This window comes from Lepidochelys kempii, chromosome 15 (assembly GCF_965140265.1).
Source record: "Lepidochelys kempii isolate rLepKem1 chromosome 15, rLepKem1.hap2, whole genome shotgun sequence".
Taxonomy (NCBI): Eukaryota; Metazoa; Chordata; order Testudines; family Cheloniidae; genus Lepidochelys; species Lepidochelys kempii.
The window spans coordinates 22,284,204-22,306,244 of record NC_133270.1 but is presented as its reverse complement, the minus strand read 5'-3'; the positions used below and the strand labels follow the sequence as shown (position 1 = coordinate 22,306,244).

The following is a 22,041-nucleotide window of genomic DNA, read 5'->3' as shown; positions in this document are numbered from 1 at the left end:
TATATATTCAACACTTCCAATATTTCCTCTTTGTTTAAAACATCCTGCAACTGATATGGCAAATAATCTCTCAGATGCACATCAAAAGTAGTCCCAGAAATCAAGATGGTATTTGCATAGAATGCATTTGTAGGACGTATAGTCCTATACTCATGTGGACATTGAGTATAAACTTTGTGTGGTTATGTTTTTAATAAGTTTATGTTAATGGCTTTAAATAAGTAGCTTTGAAGCAGCTTGATTTTGAGTCTTGATAGAGTGAAATAACCTCTCACCCAGTATCCCAGATGTTGTGACAGTTCTGAAAATTCTTATTTATGAGACCATGTCCATCTGGGGAAGTGTAAGCACGAGATGTGTGAATGGGTAAGGAACTACTTTTGTAAGTTAAAGGACAATGGGCCATAAGTTATGACCAGGAAGATAACAGGCCCCAGTAGACAAGAGGCATTGAAGAGTTTCAGCTGTTCACCTAAACTCAAGGTGTTGAGATCATCTTGACAGAGTAATCTTCTGTTTTTCACTCAATGTAACTTATTTGGGGCAAACATAGACTCATGGAGGTGTCTAAGAAAATGTATCCTGAAAAGAGAACCTCAAAAGCGGTCCAAGAGTCAGAATGACATTGCCTAATTGAAACTGGACAGTGCAGTTGAGGTGGGAGACCTGTGGTTCCCTGATCTGATCAGAAGAGCACAGAGGCGGTCCTGTGCGATCATACCAGCCATACAAGATGAGGTAACTGAGGAAGAAGCGTGCTCCTCTCCAGGGCCCCCAGAACAACTACTCAAGGGCTGATACTGCAGCTTCCCTTACCAAAGAAAGCAGAAACAAAGACATCTCAAACCAGTCAGCTGACCCAAGAGCAACACCCACTAGCATGACAGTACCTGAGCCAGAAGACACTGCCTGGTTGCCCAAACTGCAGTTCCTGACTGACTCTGAAGCTCAACAAGACATGCAAGCTAAAGAACAGATACTTTTTCTTTTTCTAAGTAACTTTATTCTTTCTGTTTCTTTAACAAGACATTTCAACATCTGTGCAGGGATGTCTAATAAGAAAGAGCTAACGTAAACTTTTTAAAGCCTGGATGTGTATGTATGTGGCCACTAATAGTAATAGCACATGCATATAAGCCCATAGTGTAAGCTGCCACTGGGTATTAACTAACATAGGTTTGAAGTAAATCTTACCATAGATCGTTAAGTCAGCTGGGATACATAAAAATTTATACCGTAGCCCATTCTTTCCACAAGGGAAAGTATAAGCTGCTAAAACTCATAGGAGCAGGCAAATTAAATAAGGCATTTAGTCATTGGTGTTAGGTTAACTTTGTGGTTTGTAATAACTTGACCAATTGTTGGTCTTAAATTATACTTTTTGTTGTTATCTGATTTTAAGTTGTAGCATTATCAATATCTTGATTGACTAATTCAATTTATATTGTAATATCAATATTATCATATTGTTAATACTTGAGGGAAGTATGCTGGGGTTCCTCTTGAGACTTCTTCCACTCAGTTCCCCAAGAACTCAGTTTGACTTTAGTTTCATCACGTAGGTTCCTTTATTCTGCATACTGCAAAGCTACGCTGAGTTGATTAGACTTAAGCATATGGGATGGATATAGGGCGTACCATACATCCAAAGTTACACAGCAAAACTTTTTCTTAATTGCATTTTTACCAATACTAATAACACGTGCATTTTTAACTGTACATTGAATTGCATGCTTTTGGAGTCGCTTGGTTACTTTGCAGGAACCCGTTTTTGTAGAGCACGATTTGTTCACACATTGTTTATCACAACCTTCTTTTTACCTTGTTATAGGTTTTAGGCTTATTTTGTTATTTTGTTTATTGTAAATGATTCCATGGGTGTTCCTCCTTATTGTAGGTAGTGCAGACATTTTGTTTTTAATCTGATTAATTTACCTTCCCAACTTTGTTTTTTCAAGAAATGAAACCTTACCTATGTCCAATTGCTTAAGTTAAGCCAGGCGTACAAAATATAAGAAATATATATAAATATAAATAAATATATAGTTTTTTAGTTATTAGTACTTTTGAATAATTGTAATGACACACCAAATTGATTTTCTATGAGCAACCGGCAGGGAGGTAAAAACAAACCTAAATTAAAGGTACTTTAGTTAAATATTCACAGAACACTGGATTCAAGTCCTAAAGAAACCCTTATTATCATTACACATTTGTTCACGTTCTTATCATGTGCTATCTTTGTTAGGACATCTAAAGTAGCAGGAGACAATTTATTCATTAAAATGTAGAGTACTCCTGGTCTAGCGGTTTTTCCCTGCTATTGTGTCAGGAGACATGGGTTCTAGTCTTGGCTACTACTGACTTGCTGTGAAACCGTATACAAGTTGCTTCTCTGGTCAGTGCTTCTATTTCTTCATCTGGAAAATTGGGGATAACAATATTCCCAAACATGTAGGAAGGCTCGATCTGTTGGAAAGCTTAATTTATTAAGATGAGTAATCACAGAAAGATCTTTGCATGTAAAGGTGCTGGAGAAGCACAAATTATTAATAGTTTAACAAACAGAGAGGACCTAGCATGCTTATATTCACTTTCAAGGTTCCACAGTCAATCCCCACCCTATCTATCGTCTCTCGTTTACTATCAAGCTATTGATGCTCGCCTTTGAGGGTCCCATGATGCCAGCCTCCCTTTGGCCCCTTTCTAAATTTTCAGTCAAGCACCTTTGTGCTTTCTCCTATGCAGTCCCACGTGCTCGGAAGGCATTCCCTGTAAACATCCTCAAAGCTACCTCATTATCCAACCACAGATCCCTCCTCAAAACTCTCCTTTACTATGACGACTACAAAATATTTGAGAATGGTTAGGTTGTTGGTGTGCAGAGACCACGGCCTATCATGCTGACCCGTATCATCTCATTGTTCTCTTGTATGCCCCCATCTGTCTGTGCCCAGCTGTTGTCTAGTCTTACTCTTCCATTGTAAGCTCTTAGGGGCAGGGACTATCTTTTTGTTGTGTTTGTACAGCATCTAGCACAGGACTATGGTTCCCAGGTTATTAGGACTGCTAAGTGCTCGGTAATAAAATTAATTAATAGTTAATAATAGTCTCTTCATCTAACTCACCTCACACAACTTCCAGCTTTTTTCTCCAGCTGCTGGCAAAGCTGTCTTAAGGAAGGAGCTGTAGTGGTGTAGATCCATCAGAAGACATTAAGAAATATTAATTGTTAGCTATGTAATGGAAGAAGAATCTAGAATCACAAGATTCAGATTGTGGTTGATGAAGTTGTTGTAAATTTCTTGTAGATACTCATTACAGACATACTGAGCTCTTTTAAAAACAACATTTGTATTTTGAGTTCTTTCCAAAGCTTGGCCTTAAAGCTACTGACCATCAAAACCTAGCTGTACAAGCCTGCTCAGTAATTGATCAGATCTGAATATGAGGTCACCCACAGCTGTGAAACTAAGGAAGTCTTCTTGCACTGTCACTCACATTCTTTACACTCTGAGCAAAAAACTATGCTTATTGAACTTGCAGGCATAGCTTTTGACTTTCTCTAGCACTCAGGGCAACATGTTGACAGACTGCAAATGTACTATGAGCTCTGCTTTCTACAAAGTTTAGACCAGGGATAGTGGATTATTTTTTTGTCAAGGTATAATCAAGGTCCAGACTCAGAGAAAATAATATAAAAATAACAATGATGATGATAAGTAGTAGTAAATAAAAAGATTTTGGGGTCCATTCAAAAGCATCTGGTCATCCAGATTTGGCCCACGGTCTGCCTACTTACTACCCCTGGTTTAGACAATAGCAGTAGTCTTATCAAAACATTCTGGACCATTTCTTTAGTTTAAGTTCATTTGTAAACGGCAGGTGTTTAATATAGTGTGTTTGCAGACAGTCCCTCTGGATTTTGATCATGCTAGGCCCTGTGCTGAAGCAAAGACATCTTCACTGTTGTGAAATGTTTGATCTATGGCTGTTTTCACAGTATTGAACATATCTTAGAGATGATTCTTGCCTGTCAGCAAACTAGTGTCTCCCTAATAGCCTAACTCAGCCTGTTAGATGTGGTTTCTTACTCTCTCTGCATCCACAGAATTTTCATTTTGCCTCATCTGCACTTACAGAAACTGTTCATACAACAAAAGCTCAGTGATATATTATGAGATGTGAAGTCCTCAACGGCTTTCCTGTTTGTTTGGGTTTTTTTTTGCAAGGGGGAGTTGTTTAATAAAATGCACTGTGTGACTGATGACAACTCTCACCCGGTGCATCATTAGGGAACACAAGATAAAATGTTACAAGAACTCTTTTGGCTGTATGAGGAATCTGACTGTGGGGGTCTTTTGCACTGGAAGTAACTTTCTGAGACCAGTAACTTGAATGCTGCGGCTACGAGGTTTCTTGGCATCCTGCAGAACTGATTGGCTCAGAAAGCACTAACATTTTTGTCTGTGTCTCCAACATCATTTCAGTCATGTTGCTACCATGCAACTTAAACTTATTTCTATGGGGATAGGGGTTGGATGTCTGTGCACACACAAGTATTTGAGTGCTGCTTATATTGTAATCACTACCAATAGACAGGTTTCAGAGTAGCAGCCGGGTTAGTCTGTATCCGCAAAAAGAAAAGGAGGACTTGTGGCACCTTAGAGACTAACCAATTTATTTGAGCACAAGCTTTCGTGAGCTACAGCTCACTTCATCGGATGTATTCAGTGGAAAATACAGTGGGGAGATTTATATACACAGAGAACATGAAACAATGGGTGTTACCATACACACTGTAATGAGAGTGATCCGGTAATGTGAGCTATTACCAGCAGGAGGGGGGGGGGGACCTTTTGTAGTGATAATCAAGGTGGGCCATTTCCAGCAGTTGACAAGCACGTCGGGGGGGAGGGGGGGGTTATTAAACATGGCGAAATAGTTTTACTTTGTGTAATGACCCATCCACAATGCATCCGATGAAGTGAGCTGTAGCTCACGAAAGCTTATGCTCAAATAAATTTGTTAGTCTCTAAGGTGCCACAAGTACTACGAATAGAATTACTTCTCCAGAACAAAAAGTGTTTTCTAAAATACTTTGGGTATGTGTTTCATACTCTGTTCTATACAACAAAGTACAATATTTATCTGACAAACTCATCTGTAGACAGTGTCCTTCATAATAATTATGCATTATGTGCTCATTCTAGAAAGAGAGCTAAAACATTAACATGGGGGCAAAAATTAAACCCTACTGTCCCCACATTGCTTTAAAATACTGTGTTTTGCACAGTCTCGTAAATCAACTTAATCAACTCATGTTTAACCAAAAAACAAAACCAAAACAACAACTACCCAACTTCTGTTCTTCTTGCTCATCTGGTTATGATTTCCAAATGCCTATTTATAGTTTTTTTTCAACCTACTAAATGAAAATAACAGATTTTGTTAGTCTTTGTAAATAAGCCGGCTTAATTTCCCACCTTTACAGAAGTGTTTTAATAAATCTAGAACATTCTTCCCATTATAGTCACACATTTTAGATTTTTACATTAGTTTTCAAACAGATTCCTCCACTAATGTTTTAAATGTGTTTGATAGTGCAGGGCTCAGTTGTGAGCAAGGGGTGGTGATGGTCCAAGAAGTCACTTTACTTTCCCTCACAGGTAATTCAAATGGTCAGATCCTGAACAAAGGGCTACTGCTGGGCCACTACCCGCCTCTGAATTTCAGTCCCTGTTCAGCGGGGCAGCTTATATGTGCCCTGCTCCCTATTAAGTCTGGATTACAAGGTGGCAAACCATCCCGCAGTTATTAATATTTTGTATTGCAGTAGCTCTAGAGCAGTGGTTCTCAAAGCCGGTCCGCTGCTTCTTCAGGGAAAGCCCCTGGCGCGACGGACCGGTTGGCCCACGCTGCTTCCCGCAACCCCCATTGGCCTGGAGCTGTGACCCGCAGCCAGTGGGAGCCGCGATCAGCCGAACCTGGGGACGCAGCAGGTAAACAAACCAGTCTGGCGCGCCAGGGGCTTTCCCTGAACAAGCGGCGGACCAGCTTTGAGAACCACTGCTCTAGAGGACCAACCTGAAATCAAGGCCCCGTAGTCTCAGATGATGTACAAACACATAACAAGAGAAAATCCCTGCACCAAAGAGCTTCCAACCTATACAGGCAAGAGGAACAAAGGGTGGGAGAAAGGGAATATCATCATCATCCCCATTTTACAGATGAGGAATTGAGAACCAGAGCAATTACGTGGCTTGCCCAAGGTTACAAAATCTATTGCCAAGATGAAAATAGAACCTAGATCTCCTGAGTCCCAGCCCAGTGCCTGAATCATAAGACCATCCTTCTTCTCAAGAACTAAACATGAATCTACCAAATATGGTTTTCTATAGCACGATTTTAAAATCTGACTTCTATCTTAACCATATAGCATATTTTTGCAAATATTGAACTGTGGAAATTTATATTTTCCTTTTAGGTGTTTAATGTGTATGTTGTACTGCTACATAAAGACATATGACTGTCTATGTGTTTCTTTATAGGTTGATCCACAGTTTACAAGTGAAGTCAATGAAAAAATTAATAGGTAAGCAGTTATGCTCCTTATCAGTTTAAAAAGAAGCAGAAAGTTAATTCTAGCCTTTTATTGTCTAGATCTGTGTGTGCGCGCAAATCCTTGTGCCTTGTGTGCACAGTTGTCTGCACGTCTAACAAACTAATTCTGGTAGTTTGTGTACAAGGCTCACATATAAAATATTGCACGTTTGACTTTTCCAACAGGTAAGTAGAACTCTGTATGTTGTTTTGTGTTAACTCGTATCTGATTTAGAATTAGATTTCTGCCATTTATAATTCACGTGGATATTCTCATTCCACTCTTCCCCCTTGTTTCTGCAAGATCTTACATGCTGTTGGTGGGTGGACAAGATAATCTGCGTTAACTCTTTTCTGCCTCTAGTTTACATGTTTTCTGATTGAAGGGTGTACATTTTGGGAAACAGAGATTTCTTCTGCAGTGCATAAGAATCGCCTGGCTGGAACAGAACAAGAGAGCAGTTTCCTCACTGTGTTAGCCAGTGCCAGATGGACAGTTAAGAATCAGCACACAGCGTATGTGCTCTGTAATATTCTCTTGCAAGAGAAACTTTCTTCCTGGTCCTTACTGAGTGGATAACTCAAAGGGTCTCTTCTGGGCTTTTCACTGATGTTATTTTAAGTTACAGTGCTACTCTCTACTGTCACGCAGTTTATATAGTCATTTACATCTGGGCAAACTGGGTGTAAAATGCGACAAAATTAGAATGGTGGCATTTGGCAGTGTGGTCTAGCAGAGAGTGTGCTGGACTGGGATCCAAAAAATGAGGGATCTAGTCATAGCTCTGTTATTGACCTGCTGCATGAGCTTCTGCACATCACTTCCCCTGTTTCCCCCTCCCCCTCTTTGTCTGACCGGTAAGCTGTTAAGGCCCCAGTCTCAGCTGATGTCTCTAGGCACTTCTGTAATACAAATAATAGCTAATCATAATATTCAGTACAGGTGGAGAGCACTACACAAATGCTAGTAATAATAATACATTGTACATGCGGAATCTTTTATCGAAGCATCTATTAATATTAATTAAGACTCATTATATCTCTCTTGTTTTTCCCATGGGCAAATCATTGGGTATGTCTGCAGAGCAATCAAAAGTGTGACTGCAGCTTGTATACGTCTGCCCATGCTAGCTACCCATGATAGCTTTAATCTAGTTCAGTTAGCTTCAGTATGGCCTGTTCAAGCCCACCCGATCTCCCTGCATATGTACTCGTGATGCTAACCTATGTTGCGCCACTGCATCTTCATCGTAAGTGGTACTCGGGCTAATTAGATTAAAGCTAGTGTGGATATGCCTACATGAGCTGCAATCATCTCCAATTGCACTGTGGACGTACTGATACTTAGTGTAATCAGAACCATGATTCCTGACAGCCAGGGTTGTTTTAACCTCTAGTCTATACCCAGCTACCATAAATTCAGGGGAAAAGTCCATAGTGCATGCAGTAGGAACTGTCCTAATTATTCACACTTTACTTCCAGGACACCTGGGGTACATTTGTTACAGGAGATACCTCAAGATGATCTTCACGCTGCTGTGAAAAGATGCTTTGCAGTGGTGAACAGCTCCATTTCAGAGGGGATGTCTGCTGCAATCCTGGAGGTAGTTACATCCAAGTGTTGAATGTGTGCAGCGTGTGAATCTGAAATTGCTTTGTATCTCTTGAAATTTATGCCAACATTCCTATCCATATTTCAAAGCCAAAGCCAGTGAAGGCAAAACCAAAATGTTTTCTTCACAAGATTAGATTTTTTTAAAAATTAAAAATGTATTGAAATACTACACTTTTATTTTTTAAAGACAGGCTGTAATTTAATCAAGCCTGTTAAATTAATATTACAGAACCTTAGGTAGGATGATCTGGATTTCTTGTGGCTGTCACATACTCCTGGCTTAATATCCGACTCCTTATAAAATTGCTAGAAAATGCTTTATTATTACATCATGATACAGAAGCGAGTCTGAGGCTGGATTACTGAAGTGATAAATAAATGAATGACAAGCTCATTTTATTAATTTGCCATATTGGTGGCAAAAAAAAAAAAAATCTCAGGTTTATTTCATACCAGTCAAAGTGGGGTCCTGCTTGCTCTCATGTGTCTCCTACAAAAAATCATAATTTACTCAGGCTCTGTCCACACTTACGGCAGCATGTAGAAGACAGGCACTACATGTGCAGCTACATGCCACAGCGACAGGCAAGCTGCAGCCATACTTGTCCCTGCTCTGCTGCCAAGGCCTTTCACTGAATCGGGACATAGCACTTAAGCAGGACACGACAAAAACAGCAGGGTAGATGTGGGAGACGCTGTGTAGGGTGTATACCCTGGGGCTTCAGGTATGTAGGGCACTCTACTCACCTAGACCATGCCTCACCATCTGCAATGCTATTTATACCCATGCTAGCTGGGAGTGCCGAGTCTATACTCTACATGCTGCCATAAGTGTAGACATACCCTAAGGCCTGGTCGACACTGAGGGGGGGGGCGAGAAGGGGGGGGCGAGCTAAGTCGGTCTAAGTTACGCAACTTCAGCTACGAAAATAGCGTCGCTAAGGTCGACAAACTTAGAGCTACTTTCCGCGGTGCCTTCAGTGCGGTAGATCGACTGCCGACGCTCCCCCATCGACTCCGCCTATGCTTCTCACTCCGCTGGAGTACCGGAGTCGACGGGAGAGTGCTGGGCGGTCGATTTATCGCGTCTTCACTAGACACGATAAATCGACCCCCGCTGGATCGATCGCTCTGGAGGTAAGTGTAGACATGCCCTAGGATTGTAAGCTCTTTTGGGGAGGAGCCATCTTTTTGTTCTGTGTTTGTATAGTTCTTAGCACAGTGGGGGTCCTGGTCCATGACTGGAATTCCTACTAATTTACTATTAGTAATAATAATAATAGCAAAACTCCTATTGCTGTTCCTAACGAACTATAGCAGTTTTCACTTGTAGAATGTTTTTCATTTGTACGTATCAAAGTTCTTCATAAATACTAACTAATTATGCTTCATAAGACCTCTGCACGGTAGATAAATGTTAGTTAGGGAGCATGTCACTCGTCACTGAACTGCAGCCACCTCTAGGGTGGAAGGCAGACACTGTTTGACCGCACACAGTAACATTATGTGCTTATTGCACAACCTATTAAGACAAGAAGCAGTACTGCATTTGAGCAAGGGCTAAAGAAGGTTATGACACTTCCAAAGTTTTCATTATTGAGAAATGCTGGAGAATACCAACAGCATCTTATCTCTAATTTGAGATCTAAGAAGAATCAAGGAACACCAACCACATCCAACTGAAATTATATAGGGAAGTTAAGTAGGTGGAATAGTATTATCTGAATCTGAATTTGCCAGGGTGTCAGAGTTAACATGTAAAGTGCTTTGAGATCTTTAGTTTCTGAAGTGGTTAGGAACTCGGTTTAGGTCTCCTCCAAAAAACAGCAGCACAGTAACCCCAAGCATCATGCCAGGGCAGTGGTTCAGTACTGACTCAAAGGAATGAGTGCGACCTGCCAAGTCACCCCCCCCCCACCACCTCCTGCAACACTTGCATGTTTCCTTTAAGGTCTCTCATCTAAGAGATGACCAACACTCAGCCTGATTTATCTAGTGAGAGAGGGGGAGAACAGAACCTACATGGGGATACAAGATCTCAGTGGGTCTCCCACAGAATCTGGTGATTCTGCTAGGGGTAGGAATAGCTTTTCCACAAGGGTGGGGACCGACACGGTAATTTGTAATAATCTCCACAAGGATTTTCTGACTAAGATTTCCAGTCCCCTCCCTCGTTTTAATGTGGGAGGGAACAATCTGGCCTAGCAGGCGGGTTAGTATCTTAACAAATGTTTGTTGAGTGAAAAATGTAAGACAGTGTGAATTTACTCGAAAGAAACTATTGACCTCAGTTCAGGGATTATTGATTTTCGCTCTGCTTTGTTGAAGGCACAGTTCTGACAAGGTTTAGTTCTGATGCCCGAAAGACTAAATCAGTTATTAGCAGGATTCTGATAAAGGTTTGTGTGTGTGAAATAGAATATCACTACTCTATGCAGCTTTTCATAATTGCACTACTAAAGAATCGAGTAGCACTTCAAGGGGAAAACTGCCTTATTCTAAATTTCTATTACATAGCTACAGTGAGTAAGTTTCAAGGTGCAGGGCTGCCACAAAACCCCTATTCTCATTGAAAACCAACATATAAATAGAACAGTAAGTGAATGGCTTCCCATTTATTACCCTGTCAGTACACTAAACCACACAAAACTACTAAGCCAAAGGAGCACTCCTTGCACCAGTGCACATTGTCTTTGTCACACATCTCACTCAGTCACTCACAATGTTAATTTCTTTCTTTCTGGGTGTCTGCCTCCCGCTGAAAAATTGTATTTTGGATAGATAATCCCCCAGATGCTTTCATATACATTTCTCCATATTGAATTTAATTTTATTTCCTACTCATACAGTAGATCTTTTGGTATTATTTTTCTACCCTCACTGGTGTGCGTAGCTGCTAAACATGGCCCAGTTTAGTACTGTTTGTAGTTTAATCCACTTACAGCTATTTTGCAGAGACTCGCTACACTGAAAATGCAGGGCTAGTCTTCTATTTTTGTAGTTGCTAAATACACTCAAATAACCTGTGAAATAATTGAAGTGAAGAATGAAACTCCCTTCTCTAGGTGCAAGAATTGACCCGTAATAGTTTGTCTGTCATTTTGCTTGTACATGATGCTATTTAAAGAGGTATCATTCCACGCATTTTCCATCATTGTATTGATGGGATAATTTCAAAGCTTGTAGTCAATTTTGGGTTGTGTTCATGCATAGTCATGCATTAAAAAATGTATCTACTTCCAAATATTCCAAACCGAGCTTGTTATGACTATGGATTGTTTTAAGTTGGCCTCTTCTTCTTGTGTATTTTGATGCTGTATATGTTTATTTTGCTTTCTATTCTGGAGATGAAATAAGACAGCATCTGTTACTATTTCTGCTTCCACCGAATTTCTTTATATATATTATTTTACCAAAGTTTTCTTTGTGTTGTTAAGAAAATGCTACTTGATAAATAGTTACAGTTACAGTTGGGATAAATAGGATCTAATATCCTTACAGTTGAGATAAATAGGATCTAATAGTGGAGGCTTGAAAATGGCCCTGGCTATTGAGTCCAATTCATTTCACTGTGAATACTGTATAACATGTTCTCATAACAAGACGTGTTGTCTAATGGCCTGAGAATGTGACTAGTGTCAGGAACTCCTGAGTAATAATCCCTGCTCTGACAATGACTCCCTCTTGGGCTTTGGACAAGTGACTTACGGCCTGAGAAGTGCTGAGAACTCACAATTCACATTTGTTTTTGATCTCCAGCTCTCCCCAGAGAAGGTGCTCAGCATTTCTGAAAGTCAGGCCATTAACCTCTCTTTAATTTCTCCACAGTGCTACTATTAAAGTCAGCACCAGTTTCCATTCAGGAGTAATGGAGAGAACACAAATTATTTACCTTTACCTATCTCTGTGAGTGATATCTGTTGGTAAATGTTGACCTATTATGGTAGCCACTCTACTTACTCAAACCTTATTAGGGGCTATGTTAGAATGAACAACTGTAAAGAGTTATGAAGATGTCACTTCTAAGTATTATTCAAAAATCAATAGCTCCTTCAGGGCTTGTACTTTCTCAGAGAGCAGGGGACATGAAGCCACAAGGACACTCCATTTCCTTCCACCACTCACAAACTGATTTAGTTGGGGTTGGTCCTGCTTTGAGCAGGGGATTGGACTAGATGACCTCCTGAGGTCTCTTCTAACCCTAATCTTCTATGGTTCTATGAAACCAGCACTGGGTCAACTGCTGAATGAAGACAGATGGCCTTAGTCCTACCTTGAGTGCAGGGGACTGGACTAGAAGACCTCTCGAGGTGCCTTCCAGTCCAGTCCCATGATTGTATGATTCTACGGGCACATCCATTTTTGGAGTGTGCTAACATAACCTGAGCTGACCATGGAGGCCATGTGACAGTGATACAAAGAGCTAGTCCCCTTCAAAAGTCTGAGCATGCTGGCTCATGCTCACATCAAACAAGTTACTGAGCTAAAGTCCCAAACTGTATAGGAAAGATGATCAATGGACCATGCACTGGACTGGGATTGAAGACACCTTGGTCCAGTTTTTGGCTCAGTCATGGATTTCATGTGTGACCTTGGTCAAGTCACTTAATCTCATTCTTCATCTATAAAATGGGAATAATAGCTCACATAGGCGTTGTGAGAATGAAATCCACTAATGATTATGATGTGCCCAGATATTACAATAATGAGGGCCATATGGGCAGTGCACTTTTATTTGTTAGCTTACTTTAAACTGGACTGAGCTTCCTACTGTCTTTAGAATTGATGACAGTCTTCCATTGACCTCAATGAGAGCAGAATCAGGCTCATAGTTGTCCATTAAGAGACTGTATGAGGCTAGCACTTTTTACTGACATTGACTCTTCAGCCACCTAGTGCCTGTTATAAATTTAGAATGATTTTGATTTTGTATTAATTCCCTTTGGATAATTACACAGTAGGATTTGATAGTTCCGTGGATCCATGTCCCTTAAAAACATCTCTGCAATCCCCCTACCTAATGTGGCCAACAGTAGGAAGAGCCATCTGTCAAGGTCTTGTTTTTTTAACAAGACAAATCAAACTAAAATTTTTTGGATCAGAGATGGAACAAACATTGTGCTGGGGTTTAGAAACCAAATTCCTGTCTACTAGGAAATTTTAAATTTAGCAAGGTCATATATCCTGCACATGGTTAACTTTACTGACGAATCATCAATTGTCCCTTCAAACTGTAAAATTTTGTCTGGTTCAAATCTAGCTCTGGTTTGAAGTGACCAGAAATCATTACCATTTGATTGTTTGATCTAGTCATCTAAGACCTGTTTTTAGTATCCAAATCACAAAAAAATTGTCACAATTGCCACTTTTTCTTCTTAACAGTCACTGAAGAAGGGACAATGTGTGGGCTTAGAAAATAATCTTTGACCCCTTATAGATCAGAAATGAAGCACATTGTCGGGAGGGGGCGGGGAATTGGTTACTATCACTGTTCATATAGTAACTTGCTGTGTAGCGGTTGAACAAAAGATTTTGACTCTAACAACCTTTCACCACAGCACCTTTCCTCCACTCTAAAACGTACGTAAACTGTTGTAAAAATCATGAGATCTTGCTGGAATTAAAAAAACCCCAAAGCAACGAACCCACTAAAGAAAACAACACGGAAATGGAGGAACCAATGGGTCCACCCTCTAATACACTGTATTGTGTAGCAAAATTCAGTCTCAGCCATCACATGAAGCCCAGTCCTGGTGCCTTGGAACAACTCACAGAAAGCCAAGGAAGAAAAAATTAAGCTGCAGGACAGGAAGTAAAAAGTGAGGGGATACCAAAATGACACCAACAGAAAGGGCTACAAGGCAGAAAATGAAGAACACTCCAAAAAAGACCATACAATGAATAAAAACTGCAATTCCCTCCTCCAAACTTAGCACTGCTAGTTAGAAATGCTTATTGTGTACCATGCCTGAAAAAGGAACTTTACACCCTGTATCCTTCTCAAATTACTTTTAAACACATTTGCAGTCAGGATAAGATAACAAAACAGAGGGCCACCAGAATAACCTCTTACGTTAACTTGTTATTGGCAGGTCCCAGGTCAGTAAATTATATATATATATTTTCAGCAATACAAATGATTCTTTTTACTGCTTAAAAATAGAGTAAGCATCTAAATTAAATTCAAGGCTACTAGATGCAGTAATTATTTACAGCACCATCCATTTGTGTAAGACTGGCTGGTGCGAAGCCAACTCTTGTCTTATCCAGTTGGCCATCTGCTCTGTATTTCAGTGGCTGTAATTCATCAATACCTATGTGATTCCAGGCCTCGGATTTTTTCAGATGTTGTGTTTATTGTCCTCAATCTCTAGCTAGCAAGAACATCAAGCTCTTTCTCCACTGGGTTCAGAAATGAAATAAAAACTAAAATCCAAATCCTCAAAAATTTGTAGTTGCCTATATCCCTTTGATTTCAATAGGCGTTAGATGCCTAAATACCTTTGAGGATCTGGGCCTTTGTGGCCAATTTTAATGAGCGGCATTCAGAGGAAAAAAAAATGAATAAATGTGCTATGACAAAGTGCATAATAATGTGGGAACACTCTCTCCCAGACCAAGGTGCAGCAATATTGTAATACACATACCAGGCCCAACACTAAACTCAACCTAAGGCAGAATTGCTATGGGGCACTAGTACATTGAGTTGTTCATCATCATTCATGTATCAAGTGGCTCGTGATGTCCTTTTGTTCAGTATGTCTAATTTACTTGAGTGGATAGCAGACAGTTACAACAGTCCTTTCTGGAGCACTGAGAGGAATTCTGAAAAAAAGGATAATTTCTTTGAATAAGGCTCTTTTACACTTGGATAGAGCATCCAGGATAGCCTTGTTAATATGGAAAATTCTACACGAAGTAGACAGTTTTGAAGTACCACAGCATTTTTTGTAAAGTGAAGGAGAAATATAAAATTCAGAGAGCCAAGTACTGTGTTGTGCATATCTCCCCACTGAAATCCATGGGACGTAAGTCAGTGTAGAACTGGACCCTAAGAGTTATATAGAAATATTTTTTTAAAAAGTATGTCCATTGTCACCTAGTCATGTTGCTTTTGTGGTGGTGCTTTCATAGATTTGAGAGATGACTTTTCTTGTCACTAAGCTAGTTCAGACAGGGAACCCACCCTTTCATTCTAGAGCCCACCATGTTTCACTGTGAGCTTGTCTAAGTTGATAGTGCTTTTGATGCTTGTTCTCTTCTAACCAGGTAGGAAAGCAATGTTCCCTAAGACTTTGTAATCCTCAGGGGGATAGGAAGCTTTTCTGGAATTGCCATCATGTTAGCTTTCCTCCCTTCCCTCGTCTTCCAAAATGTTATTTCCTGAGGTGGTTTTCTGAAAGAAGAAGCAACCTGTAGTCCCTTACTCCTGAATCCTGGATTTGAGGGCCACAGCATAAAAAAACAGAGGCATTAGGCAATCTAGGTCTGAATTAGGGTCTTGAGCCCATCTCTAGTGGTTACCTTGTTCACATATCTGGAGACAGTTGTCATATCTGCTACCATACATACATATGTGCTTAGGACCAGATTTACAAAGGTATTTAGGCACCTAATGCTGTAGATTTTCAAAAGCACTTAAGTGAGTTAAGCGCCTGACTCCCATTGACTTTCACTTTTGAAAATCTCCCTAGACACTGTTTGTATCTTTAGGTGCCTAAATCCCTACAAAAATCTGGTCCTTACTCATTTATCCAAACTGGTTAGACCATTTAATTTCTTCTCATCAATCCGTTGCTCTGAATTACCTCCAGTTGGCCCACTATTTTCTGGTATAAAGGCTAGAATGGGTATGTCATTAAGGATTATTAATATTATTTTTAGAGCTATCTGCTGAAAAGCATGTTAGCATCAAGAGGAGGATGGGATTTGTGTGTCTAGGGCAAATTTCTCGACAGTGGTACAGTGTAAACTATGTTTACCTTGGATATTTTAAACTGTGAATGCATGTTGCTAGGCTACTGCATTCCTTTGCTCTTAAATCGCACATGGCTTTGTACGCTAGTGTTTGGGATATCGAGTCTTGTCCAGATTTAAAAAACAAAAGACGTGTTCTTCTTCCGCATTTCTTTCCCCGCTTAGCTTTTTCTTTCATGCTACTTATGCTGAAGGAAAATTGTTCCCCATCAGAGACTGTAATGACAGCAATTAAAAATGTGTTCTCTCCAAAGTGACAGTGAATCAGTATGAAATGAATTGAACATTTTGGAGAGTGAATTTATTTCTGTTTGACACTGTGATAATTGTACAAGACAAGCCATTATACATTCAGGGTTTGCGAATTTCAAGATTTCCAAATCCAGGAATGGTAATTAAAATTTCACATCAGGGTTTGACAAATGCATGAGTGGGTGATGGGAGGGACTTTCCTGGGGTGACTGGGGCTAACACACTGGTTTCTGTACACTTAAACTTTCGTTCAAAAGTTTCTAGCCCTTATCTTTATAATGAAGATGATTTACTGGATGTGAACTGATGCAGTGCTATATCTATGCTTCTGAATCTACAGACAGTCTGAAATTATATGACAACCATCTTGAGACTACATGTTCCCCCATGTATGTGTATCTAGAAGGGAATCTGCAGCCACATAAGGGGAAGGCATTTCTGCTTCTGCAACATGCTACCGGACTTCTCAAAAGCCAGGCCTTGGGGACTCTGTGGGTGTTGAGGGAATGGGCCAGATTCTTCCCCACAAAAACTCCTAGATTGCAGTAACTATTTTAGTGGCCAAAAGAGTTATTTTGAGAAAATCTGCAGTTCCTGCCTCATACCTAGGCCTGCTTAGTGAGATCTCTACTACTGCATTAATGGGAAAAATGATTCTGTCTAATAGAAACGCTTAGAAAAAATCTGAGGATGTCTGGTCACATATGAAACTATTGCATACTTTTGCAGTTTAGTACATATTAGCCCCCCCACACATCATAGGTTATGTTCTCACTTATTTATCCATGTAGTCACTTTAGTAATTGATGCCCTGCATGATCTCTACAGGTTCAGGTTTTTGGTTTGTTTTTTGTTTTTTTTCCAGGTTTTGCAAACAATGAACATTGAATATATTTTATTTATAGGCTACTTATATTGTGTGCATGAAAGTATATTTTTTTCATTATGTGTTTATATTTTATATAAAAACAATAAAAATAAAGTTAGAAAGAACTCCTGGAGGAATCTGATACAAATTACTGTTAGAGGCTGTATTAGCTTGTCCCAGCTCCTCCATGCTTGGAACCCTCTTTTGGAGAGAGGAAAGTCTAAGAGAAGCCATGATGAGGAAGCAGAGCCATGCTCAACTGCAGGAGCCATGGTCAACAAGGGCCAGTGAGAGCCAGGGCGGCAGAGAAGAGGCCAAGGCATCTCCATGCATAGGTGCTGGAACTGGATGGTGCAGCTGCATCCCCTGGCCTGAAGTAACAGCCAAAATACATGGTTTACGCCTTCAGCATCCCCACTGTAAAAATTGTTCCAGCACCCCTGTCCCTAGGAATGTCCTTGCCTCTCATGGATCCCCCGAAAACTGTAAATATTTTGAGAGCTGTGTGGATCACAACTCCTTTCTTCTTCTATGGAGCGAGAGAACAAAGAACCTTGTGTGGGGGAGAATTGGCCCCTTCAGGGAAACTGTGAACTATGTCCATTCAGCTTCCTGGGATGGCAACTACCTAGGGAGGTGGTAGAATCTCCTTCCTTAGAAGTTTTTAAGGTCAGGCTTGACAAAGCCCTGGCTGGGATGATTTAATTGGGGATTGGTCCTGCTTTGAGCAGGGGGTTGGACTAGATGACCTCCTGAGGTCCCTTCCAACCCTGATATTCTATGATTCTGTGATTAACTCCGGTAGTGAAAGTGACAGGCTTCAATCTGAATCTTAGTTTTAACTCCTCAGTTCCTGCTAGATGTTAGGAACTTCCAGGAGGTTTCAGCCTCTTCCTGGGCCAACAAGCCCTGTGTACTCTGGCCATGAGAAAAATGAGCATCTATCTAGTGACCCACCAGATGGTCAGTAAAAGGCTAGTTCAGATATTATTTTGAAAGTGATGAGTCCTGACTGCCAAAATCAGTAAGGCAAGCTTTGTATTTTAACGAGGTTCCATAAAATGGCTAATGTAAGACTTTTTTGATTGGGGGTGGAGAAGTGGGAAGGAGCAGTTTTGGGGGCAGGTTTCTTACTTTTTCTCACCACAGACTCCTCTTAAAATGAACCCTAACTAAATCATCTTTTCCCTCCACATTCTTTAGGCAATGGATTTAGATGTTCCAGTGCTGGCAAGGAATATTCCTGGGAATGCAGCAATAATACGACATAAAGATACAGGACTATTATTTACAGATCCCCAGGTAACAAGAACAAAAATCAAATCAAAACCAGAGCATAACAAAACAACCCTTTCCAAACATTATTTTTCTTTTCCATGAACTGCTTGTGTCTTGGTGCTCTGCTTGTGGTGACTTTCAGTGGTTATAGTCTCGTTCTCTTAAAAAAACCTACTAGCCTACCCTGCTTTTAATGAAGTGCTGTTGCTATCTCGTGCTCTCTTCGCAGTTCACTGAATGCTGGGGGGGAGTGAGGGAGGTCAGCCTTACTGAATGCTTCTTTCTAGCTTTAAGAATATGCCAGTTGCTTGCATGCAGTTCAGTTGAGATCTTAGCTGCTTTTATTTAGTTTTGGAGGTTTCTTAGGCAAACCCTAGAATAGATGTTGTGCAGATGTCATATTTCCCTTCAAACAGTCGCTGAAATGTGAACATATATTGTAGAAGCAGTGGATCACAAAATCAAAATGGCCTGTGAGCCCAAAGTTTAGGATAATATGGTCATGGCTGGGATTACAGATAATAATATCAAGAATTAGTAGGTCATGAATAAACAGTAGGGCAGAAAATAGTTAACAGTTACATAGAAAATAAAGACTATGTTTTGCACTCTGTGGATGTGACAGAGAACTCCGTATATATATTAAGTCCTAGAAATTCTTTGATTTGAGTGGGTTTTTATCCAATGTGGTTTGCCATTCTCCCATTGTCTTTGTGCATCGTGAACATAAGGGACTCTGCCACAAATTATTTCCAGTCTTGAGCAAATCACTTAATTTTTTTGCCTCACTTTCCCATCATTAAAACACAGAAGGTAATACCATAGGAATATGGCAAAGGTTAATCAGTGCTTTGAAAATTAAAACGGGTAGACACAAGCTTAATTATATGTAAAGAAGTTTAAAAAAATTTTATGAAGGTTCTGTGAATTCAAAAAACAAATAGGCTGCTTGTCCAGCATGCAGTCATTAGTTTTGATAATGAAGAGGGAAGACTCAATGACTAGAAATAGACTCCAGTATTTTTAATTCATGATCTAAAACAGACCCAGCTAATGTTTTGATTACAGGGACAAACTTATTCTGCATTACGTTTGTTTAATGTGGCATCCCTAGATAGTCACTTGGGGTCTGATACAAGTCTCACTGGAGTTGGACTGGGCTGATATTCTTTAAACTGCAAAATCTCTTCTCATCATGAGTACTGTAGTTTCCATTTGTTTGGTGTGTCAGTGTATTGGATTATTGCTCTATTACTATGTATTCCTAAGGCACCCAATGCCCTAGCACCCAAGGAATGAAATTCTATTAGTGGCTGTGATGAAAATCTATTACAGTTTTAATAAACAGTTTTCAAAGTGTCCATGTTCCTACTATATGTTAAGAGCATTGTTTTTTCAGGTCAGACAATATCCCAGCTAAGCTAATTAGATGGTTTGTGGTTTTCGAAGTGGGATATGAATCAATCTGTTTATTACATAAACCATAGTTTACTAATACCAATCAACAGCTAAACATGGTAGTTTTTTATCCAACCCCAAATAAAATAAAACTTCCTCAAACAGACGATATGCTCATTTTGCAAAGTGGAAGTACATTACATTTACCAGCTTTGCTGTGTGTGTGTGTGATTAATGCATGCTATTAAGCATAGTCTTTGGAAGGTGGATTCCTTTTATTTTCATTAGTTTTTTAACTGAAAAAATTATTTCAAGTAACATTTGCCTCTCTGGAAAATTCACTCATTGTTCCATATGGGTTTCACAACCGAATCTTTGTTAATGACGGCAGTTTGTTTTCCTTTGTTTTCTTTTAATTACTCTCTGGGTGGCAGAGGCAGAGCTCTCATAAACTGTTCTCAGCTAGAACTATTTATGTACTTAAACCCTGGTTCTGCAACTATGTCCACATGGAGTCCCATTGACTTCAGTGGGGTTGAACACAGGCCCTGGGGTTCATCTGCATGGATGTAGAAACTCATACTGGTGGCCTTCTTGATATTAATAAATAGCGGGAGCACACACAATGCCTCCCACAAGCCTTCAGTTTTTGAGTTTAAGCTTAAATACCTATTTCACACAGGCCCTGATCATGAAACAGGTTATACATAAGCATAAGTCTTTCCCAGAGCAGGGCCTCTGACCCAAAGTGTCGAGATCAAATTAACAAAGACAAATGGTACCACAACATAGATTCATAGGACTGGAAGGGACCTCGAGAGGACATCTAGTCCAGTCCCCTGCACTCATGGCAGGACTAAGTATTATCTAGACCATCCCTGACAGGTGTTTGTCTAACCTGCTCTTAAAAATCTCCAATGATGGAGATTCCATAACCTCCCTAGGCCATTTATTCCAGTTCTTAACCACCCTGAAAGGAATTTTTTCCTAATGTCCAGCCTAAACCTCCCTTGCTGCCATTCAAGCCCATTGCTTCTTGTCCTATCCTCAGAGGTTTAGAACAATAATTTTTCTCCTTTCTCCTTGTAACAACCTTTTATATACTTGAAAACTGTTATCATAGAATCATAGAATATCAGGGTTGGAAGAGACCTGAGGAGGTCATCTAGTCCAACCCCCTGCTCAAAAGCAGGACCCATCCCCAATTAAATCATCCCAGCCAGGGCTTTGTCAAGCCTGACCTTAAAAACTTCTAAGGAAGGAGATTATCACGTCCCCTCTCAGTCTTCTCTTCTCCAGACCAAACAAACCCAATTTTTAAAATCTTTCCTCATAGGCAATGTTCTCTAGACCTTTAATAATTTTTGTTGCTCTTCTGTGGACTTTCTCCAATTTGTCCACATCTTTCCTGAAATGTGGCACCCAGAACTGGACACAATACTCCAGTTAAGGCCTAGTCAGCACGGAGTAGAATGGAAGAATTACTTCTCGTGTCTTGCTTACAACACTCCTGCTAATACAGCCCAGAATTATGTTTGCTTTTTTTGCAACAGTGTTACACTGTTGACTCATATTTAGCTTGTGGTCCACTATGACCCCCAGATCCTTTTCCACAGTACTCCTTCCTATGGCAGTCATTTCCCATTTTGTATGTGTGCAACTGAGTGTTCCTTCCTAAGTGGAGTACTTTGCATTTGTCCTTTATTGAATTTCATCCTATTTACTTCAGACCATTTCTCCATACTTAAGCACTGACGTCTTCACCTAAAACCATAAAGTTGTAGCAAAGCACTTCACTTTAAACATGTGTTTAAACTGAATTCAGTGAGGCTGTTCTTACGCTTAAATGTTTTACTCAATCAGAAGTACAGAAAGACTGTAAATATGATGATGTTATTTCTAGAGTTCTGTACTTCTCAATTTCTCTGTCCCATTTCAGTCTGGTCTTCTGCTGCTCTCCCCCAAAATACTGTCTCTAAGATCAGCAACCCCTTTTTTTCTGATATTCTTGTTCTACATCTCTTATTGTCTTTTAAGGAAAGGTGTTAAC

The 22,041-nt window shown here is 40.0% G+C and overlaps 1 protein-coding gene across 5 annotated transcripts in view; it reads left to right on the top strand.

Annotated features, from left to right (window-relative positions):
- The window catches only part of GLT1D1 (glycosyltransferase 1 domain containing 1), a 90,718-nt gene that overhangs the window by 59,289 nt on the left and 9,388 nt on the right, over nucleotides 1–22,041 (top strand). For 3 of the 5 annotated variants that reach the window (XM_073313216.1, XM_073313215.1, XM_073313219.1), the window contains 4 exons: nucleotides 6,552–6,595; nucleotides 6,664–6,789; nucleotides 8,087–8,207; nucleotides 18,519–18,617. In XM_073313216.1, coding sequence (XP_073169317.1) covers nucleotides 6,552–6,595; nucleotides 6,664–6,789; nucleotides 8,087–8,207; nucleotides 18,519–18,617 — 390 coding nt within the window. The remainder of the gene's footprint in view (nucleotides 1–6,551; nucleotides 6,596–6,663; nucleotides 6,790–8,086; nucleotides 8,208–18,518; nucleotides 18,618–22,041) is intronic. The other 2 variants (XM_073313218.1, XM_073313217.1) reach the window with 1 other exon arrangement.